This window comes from Octodon degus, unplaced genomic scaffold (genome assembly GCF_000260255.1).
Source record: "Octodon degus isolate 3935 unplaced genomic scaffold, OctDeg1.0 scaffold00139, whole genome shotgun sequence".
Taxonomy (NCBI): Eukaryota; Metazoa; Chordata; class Mammalia; order Rodentia; family Octodontidae; genus Octodon; species Octodon degus.
The window spans coordinates 6,859,789-6,867,636 of NW_004524715.1; the positions used below are offsets into that span (position 1 = coordinate 6,859,789).

Genomic DNA, 7,848 nt, shown 5'->3' on the forward strand with positions numbered 1-7,848 from the left:
TTAAATGAATTTTAGCCCTTTTTTTCCACCTTCCCACTTGAATCCGTTTTTCAATTCAGCCTCTTACTTTGTTCTCCTTCCTGTTTCTGCTACCATCCTGTCATCTAATACAAGCAGCTACTCACCAGGGAGCGGGGCTGGCTGGCATGTGGTGCTGGGGGATTGAACCACGGTCCCTGTGCTTGCTAAGCTTGTTCTAAGTAGGTGCTTTAGACTACTGAGCCATCTCACCAGCCGCAGCTACTTACTACATTAAAAAAAACCAAAAAAACCTTAGGTGGTTATAAGTCTAATTAATGTAATGTTTGGTACTGAAATTTAGTTAATACTTCTTAATACTTCAGTAAACCTGCACTTTAGGTTTTAAAGTTTATATTATTTTCTAAGACATTAAAGGCAGTATATGTATTTTATGTGCCTTTCCTTTCATAGGAGCTATCACTGTCATTTTTATTTTTTTGGCTTATTTAGTGGTTACTATGCTTGTGAAAAGGAAATAATTTTAAAACTGAATACAATACTGTGTATCAGAATTATACTTCACAAATTTAGAAATGATCACAAATGAATTATGCTTCCCCCCACCAAAAAAAAAAAAATTCTTCAAGACCTATTTGTTATGGTCTAATGCAAGTTCATGTGTTTGGAAAATAAAAGAAATATAAAAGATAATAAAATAATAATGAGCTAAGATGATAGCACACTTCATATATTTTTCTGTATATAATTTTTATCCCAACTAAAACTAAGTATGATTTTAATTTTCTACTTGATATTTCATTTAACTGTCACTAATCAGTTTTGCTGACTGCAGTATTGCTAATAGTTTACAATTGACTTCATTCTGTGTGCATGTGGTTAGCTTTTGCTGGTTATTAATCTTTTTTAAAGATATTTTGTCAAAAAAATTTTTTAGGCCGGGGAAATGGCTCAGTAGGATAAGCACTTGACTGGCAAATGCAAGGATCTGAGTTCAATCCCCGGTTCCAAAAAAAAAAAAAAAAAAAAAATTTAAAAAGATATTTTGCTTTTGTCATCTTTATTTTAAGGTAACAAAAATACTGTCATTTAAAAAAAATTATATTCCTGCTCTTCACATTTATTTTTTAAACCCTGTCTGTGGTTTTCTATAGTTGTTTCTGATGTAACACAGCCTGTGTTCTAAATCACCTTGCTATGCAGAAATAAGTTAAAACCCATAAGATGTGTGGAAAAATTGAGAATAGGTGCCAACTCCAAACTTTGACGCTAACATATTTACCAAGAAAAGCTAACAATAGTAGCATAGATTTATATGTGTTAAATTATTAAGAAACACATAATTCCTATGCTCACTATGACATTTTATCTGGAAAGCTGAAGGCAGCTTATCAATTATTGGAAAGTAGTACAAGGAGAGTTATGTAAAATCTGCCAGGAAATTTTAACAGCAGATATGGAATATGTGTATCATAACTCACAGGGTGAATTTAGGAAGATCCATGAGTTGTTTTGTGCATTCCTGTGGGGCTTACTGCAGGTGGGCTATTTGTTGTGTTTACATAATGCTTCTTTCACACAGGGTTAGAAGTACAGTAAGACCAATGATACAACATTTAAGGGGACATTCATTCTTGGGGTCCCTAAATATCTCACTTTCCTCACCATAGACTTGGCTTTGGGCATAGGCAAAATAGTGCTTAGATGTTCCCTGCAATTTGCTTTATATTTGAAATGTTCTCTAATATGTCAAATTTTTTTATTGTGATGGGAACACTTGACCCTCCATTTTTTAGTCTATAATATATTATTGTTAACTGTATACAGGATGTACTACAAGTCTGTCTGTAGCACTTTGCTTGCATAACCGAAACTTTATAATTGCTGAACAACTTATTTCTCCCTTCCCTAACACCTGGCAACTTACCATTCTATTCTCTGCTTCTGTGGGACTATTTTAAGGACCTTATGTAAGTAGAATCATGTATTTGTCTTTTCTTTGGCTGGTTTATTTTATTTTAGCATAATGTCCTCCTGGTTTCTCTGTGTTGCTACCTTTGGTAAATTTCCTTTTTCAGGCTAAATAGTATTGCTTTATATATATGTACTGTAATGCATGGTGGTGCACGCCTGTAATCCCAGCAGTGGGGAAGCTGAGACAGGAGGGTCACTATGAGTCTGAGCTGCATAGTGAGACCTTGTACCAAATAAATTATTTTTTAAATATTAAAAAGAGGGCCAAGGAGATGGCTCAGTAGAATAAGCGCTTCCCTGGCAAGCGCAAGGGCCTGAATTCAATCCCTGGTTCTGCAAAGAAATAGAAAAAAAGAAAAATAATTATAAGGTTTTGTTTGATGCCTTTACTTTCACTGTTTTCATGTAGAACTATGGGTTTTTATTCTTATAATGTCATATGTGGCAAACTCAGAAACATAATAGTGATGGTCTCTTGAAAATCTGTATGTGAAATTTAAACATGTCATTAACATTTGCTTTTACTTTTGTTTGTAACTGATCCTGGTTAAATATGAGGAAAATGCCCTAGCAGATTTTGCTATAGTGATGTTGTTTTTTTGGGTGAAGAAACTTAATTATTTTTAAGGATTTTTGAAATTTGGTTATATAATTATTTTTGGCAGCTTTACAAATCTTTAATAGCAAATCTTGCTTTCTTTAAAAAAAAAAAAAAAAAAAATCCAAGATCACAGATTGGTGAGTCACAGAGAAAGAAACTCTCCAAGATAATGGTGTCCAGACATTGGAATATAGCGATGTGAGTAAGAAAAGAAGGAAGATAGTAGGTACTTAGGACTCAGGGTGGATCTGAAGTGAAATTAAAGCTCATGGAGAGAAGAAAGAAATTTCAACCAAGAAGGAGGTACCAGGCACTAGTTTCTCCCTGAGCCTGGACTCACTGCATGGGAGGGGTGGTTTAGACCTACAGACAAATGGTGACTTGTGAGGAGCAGCTGAGGCTGGAGATTAATCACAGTGGTGGGACTGGAGCAAGGCCTGTCCCGAGAAGCAAAGAGCACCCAAGAAGAGCCACACGAGTAAGCTGCTGCAGCCTAGAGAACACCAGGTGGGCCAGCCAAGCAAACAAGCTGCTCAACAGAGGGATGTCACATGACCTCAATCTACTGAATGTGCAAAAAAAAACCACTTTGGTCATTAAGTGGTACCTTTTCTCCCATCCAGAGAAAGAGCTCCACCTGACCTCAGCTTTTCATTTTCTGCCTCTTGGCTTTATATCTTCATCCTCTACCATCTTCCACCCTGAGAATTTTGAGAGCTGTGTTGGATATGGCAGTGACTACCAGCAACCCAGGATGCCTCCAGAGAGAAATGCACCAGTGAAACAGAGTGAGAGATGCAGCAGATTGTAGTGGCTGGAGAATACTGAACCACTTATCTAAGCCTGCTGTCTGCCTGTATCATGAACCCAGACCTGGAGAAGTTAATTCTACCTTCAAAAGACTGATGTACAATCCTATGACAGTGAAACGTTGGAGACTGCTTTACAACCAATAGACAATGGGAAGGCTAGGGCTGACCTGGACCCTATTGAATAAATTATCCCAGGATGCCCAGGAGATGGTAACCAAAATGGGAATCAAAGGTCTGAGTAGGTGGCAGGGCATAAAGAAGTAAATGAGTTAAGAGTTACCAGTAAACCATGCGTGGTGGTGCGTGTCTGTAATCCCAGCACTCAGGAGGCTGAGGCTGGAGGATCATTGCAAGTTGGAGACCATCCTGTGCTATAAAGTGAGCTCAAGCCTGTCCTGAACTGCATAGCAAGACCCTGTCTCAAAAAGACAAAAATAAATAAAATAAAAGTTAAAAAAAAAAAAAAATCCAGAACATACTATGGGGGCTGGAGATATAGCTCAATGGTGTAAGCGCCTGCCTTGCAAGCACAAGGTCCTGAGTTCAATCCCCAGTGCCACAACAATAAATAAAATAAATAAATAAATAAATGTGTAAGCTTCTAGTACAGAGCCATGTATTATATTTCTTTTTTACCATTGTATTTTAAAATATATTTCAATAATTCTTATAATGAATTTTTCTTAAGTATTTTCTTGACAATCACTTGCATGTTTTATAAAGTATGGAAATATTTAAAATTTTTATGTCACATTTTTGTAAGTAATATGTAAACAGAAATAATACTTTATACAAATGATGTATTTTTATTGCAAACTCTTAAGTGCCATTACAGTTATTCTCATTAATCCTTTGAAGTAGATACAATCTTTAATATAAAATAAACTATCAAAATTAGATCTTCTGCCATTCATGTTATTCTTGATTTTTTTTTTTTAATCAATTTTTTTTTTCTTTTCTAGGTATTTGGTGGATAGTCGCTGGTTCAAACAGTGGAAAAAATATGTTGGCTTTGACAGTTGGGACAAATACCAGATGGGAGATCAGAATGTGTATCCTGGACCCATTGATAACTCTGGACTCCTCAAAGGTCATTATTTTCTTCCTTTAGACAAGTAGTAAATGTGTTACATTTTAGTGTATTAATGTCAGTGGGTGCAGTATGGGAAATGTTAAATTGATAGGTTAAACCTGTCTTTGCATTGTAGATTTAATCTAATGAACTCAAATTGTTCTACTACGATTAACTGTTATCAGTCATAAAAAAAACAGTTGTAACTCTGTTGGGCACCAAATAAAGAAATTGACCCCAAGAAGTGAAAAACAAAGGAGGTGAGTTCTCTGATTGGTTTCTTCTTACTATATTCAAAAATTTCAGAGACCTGGGAGATGGCTCAGTAGGGTTCTGCAAAAAACAAAACAAAACAAAACAAAAAAAAAACTTCACAAGACACAGCAAAGAGAACCCATGCAGACCCTGCAGTATCCCTTTGTTGAGAAGACAATATCTGAAATCCAGAGAGACCAAACAGGAAGAGAAACCTGGATATCCACAGAGGGTCTCTTTTGAGTCTTACTGAATACTGGTCAGTGTTTACGTGTAACAGAGCTGCCCAGTGCCAGGGAAAGAACTGTCCAAAAGAATAAGAGGAAATTCTCATCAGGGCTCATCTACAATAAGGGGTAATTTGTGTTCCAGGAGCCCAAGCAGAAATTTTATAATTTACAATGTAAACTATTGAGAATGGTTTTGCTCCTAATTTTCATGCCTGCTAACTTGAAAGCATCAAATAATTTAGTTATTTCAAAGTATTTAACTGAATTTTAGAATTAAAGGATGTTATAGGAGTACGTTAATATCCAACAACACAGTACTTTTAATTTCTTGAAACCAACAATTGCCAGGATGCTCTTTTCTGCCATATCATGTCATGTCATGTCATATCATATATCTTATTCCCCAGGTTCTACCTACTCAAAAGGGAGAGAATTATACAAAATAAGGGTCATTGGGGTGATCATTCTTAGAACTTCAAAGAATCAGGAAAATATAACCCCCAATGAGAAGTATCAATCTTAAAAAAAATCCTCCATCCAAAAAAGCGGAAAATGAGACAGATATAAAACAAGTAACAAGATGGTAAATCTAAACCCAGCTCTTAAAAAAAAATCCAGCTCGATAAATAATCATTTTATTTATAAGCAGCCTAATTAAAGATAGAGATTAGCTGGGCAAGGGGTGTACACCTATAATCTCAGCACTTGGGAGACTGAGGCAGGAGAATTGTCATAAATTCAAGGCCAGCCTGGATTTGATAGTGAGTTCAGGGCCATCCTGAACTAGAAAGGGAGACCCTATCTCAAAAAAACAGAAAAAATAAAAGCTACAGATAGAGACTGTAAGATTGGATAAAAAGTTAGATCTGTCAGCTGTCTATAAGAAACCCTCTGTACATATAAAGATAAATTAAAAGTAAGAGATGGAAAATATGCCATGGTATGGTAAACAAAGAGTTCTAAAGATCCCAGAGATACTCTTCACTAATTCTCTCGAGTGGATGGAATCTGGGACTGGTGGGAGATATCGCTCCCTACCAGGTAACTTAATTTGTTCACATATACCCCCTAAAAGTGAAAAATTCTCTCTGGTAGAAAAAATTAGAATCAAAGCATAAAAATGACAAAACAACACTGTTTGGAAGATGGAAGGGGCCATCTGAAACAGCTGTAGGCAACCTGCAGGAACAGAGAAGCCTCACACTTATCCCTAGTTGGAAAATGGGACACTAGACTTGAAACCAACAGTAACTGTTCAGCTAACTGCCTGACTGGGCTTGGGAACAGATTCCTTCCCAGGCCCTTTAGATAAGAGCCTAATACAGCTAGCATCCTGACTTTGGCCTTATACAACCCAAGCACAGAACTAACTTGAGCCCATGTGATCTGCTGACCCAGAGAACTGTGAGATATTAATTGGATATTATTTTAAACTACCATGACAATTTGTTATGAAGCCATAGAAACATTAATACATATGTTAGCACTATAAACAAAACTGGAATAACCTTATTAATACCAGTTTGAGAGTAAAAATACATTACAGAGGTAGAGAATTGTTTATAATGCTAAATGGTGTGGAACATTTCACCAAGAGAATATAGTTACATGTAAGTACTTAAGGACATAATTTAAAGCTATAAAGAGGAATGATATGAACAAGATACAATAGGAAGTCCCAACCCTTATTAATAGCCCCACAGTCACAATGATACCGGACCCAGAATACCTATATGGGAAGTCTAGGATCTGATTAAGAATGTAAAGTATCCAAAATGAGCAGAAAACTGGTATAGATTAATTAAAAAATTGTCTCAGCCCTGGACTTCTCCCTTTAGGGGAAAAAAAGGGAGCACAAATGTTAAACTTCCCAGCTTCTTGGTGTGCTGTCCTAGTTCTGGGGTGAATGCCTATTTCACCTTCTACAGAGTTCTAAATGGGACCAGAATAGTTCTGATGGCATTCAATTAATAAAAGGAAAATGTAATTGCAATAGCCGGAAGTCTTTGTGAGACTGAGAAAGGGCTTAGAACCCATTGTCTTCCTTGCAGGAGGGAAGGAGAGTAGTAGGACATCCTCCAACATTTTGACCTTTGAATGAAGTAGCATGGAGGCTGGTTTTTGTCATGTTTCACTGTACCTGACTGATTTAGCATGGTTTGGATCCCTTTAAAGTAAGTTGAGAACAAAGAAAAAATATTGGAAGGAGGTGTAGAACCTGAGGCCTGTCTTCCAGGAAGAAGAGTGGAAACCTCCAGTTCCTTTCCATATGTTGCTTTAATGACTGATGTCTTTTTCATCTCATGCAGTTTGCTAATTGGGCTGATGTAGTTTGGTAGGTACAGTTAAGAATGAAGGAAAGGGGCCAGGTGACTTGATGTGTCCAGCCCAACTCTGCAAGACAGGAGAAGCCCAGACTTCAAAATTAAACATAAGCGTGAGATGTGGGCTCCTGGGAAACTAAAAACCAGTGAATTCCTATAAACCTACATGCACAAGTACAGCAAATACAGAGAAGACAAGTCCACAGAAAGGCTCTCAGCATTCCCAGAATCTGTAGCCAGTTGATCAGTGAAGTTATTTCATTGTCAAAGGCAGTTAGTTCATGAAGACTAGGAGAGAGGTCACAGTTTCTTCAGTTGCACAGACACCAACAATGTAAAAGTACAAGAAACATAAAGAATAAAGAATCAAGAGAACGTGACACAAAGTAAGTTTCAGAAACAGACCTTAAATAAATGAAGATTATGAGTTGCCAGATAGAATTCAGAGTACCGTGGTCCCTACTTAACCACGGAGCTTATGTTCCCTGTGCTGCCCGCCCCCTCCCCCCGCAGTAAGTGAAAATCAGTGAAGTAGCGATGTTATATTTTAGTATTTATATATATTTTAAGGCTTTACAAACCCTCCCTACACTCTTAAACC

General features: G+C 36.8%; 1 protein-coding gene across 2 annotated transcripts in view; it reads left to right on the top strand.

Moving 5' to 3' along the window:
* Window positions 1-7,848, top strand: part of Usp15 (ubiquitin specific peptidase 15) — a 124,500-nt gene that overhangs the window by 24,749 nt on the left and 91,903 nt on the right. For both annotated transcript variants that reach the window (XM_004641637.3, XM_004641636.3), the window contains exon 2: window positions 4,329-4,456. In XM_004641637.3, coding sequence (XP_004641694.1) covers window positions 4,329-4,456 — 128 coding nt within the window. The remainder of the gene's footprint in view (window positions 1-4,328; window positions 4,457-7,848) is intronic.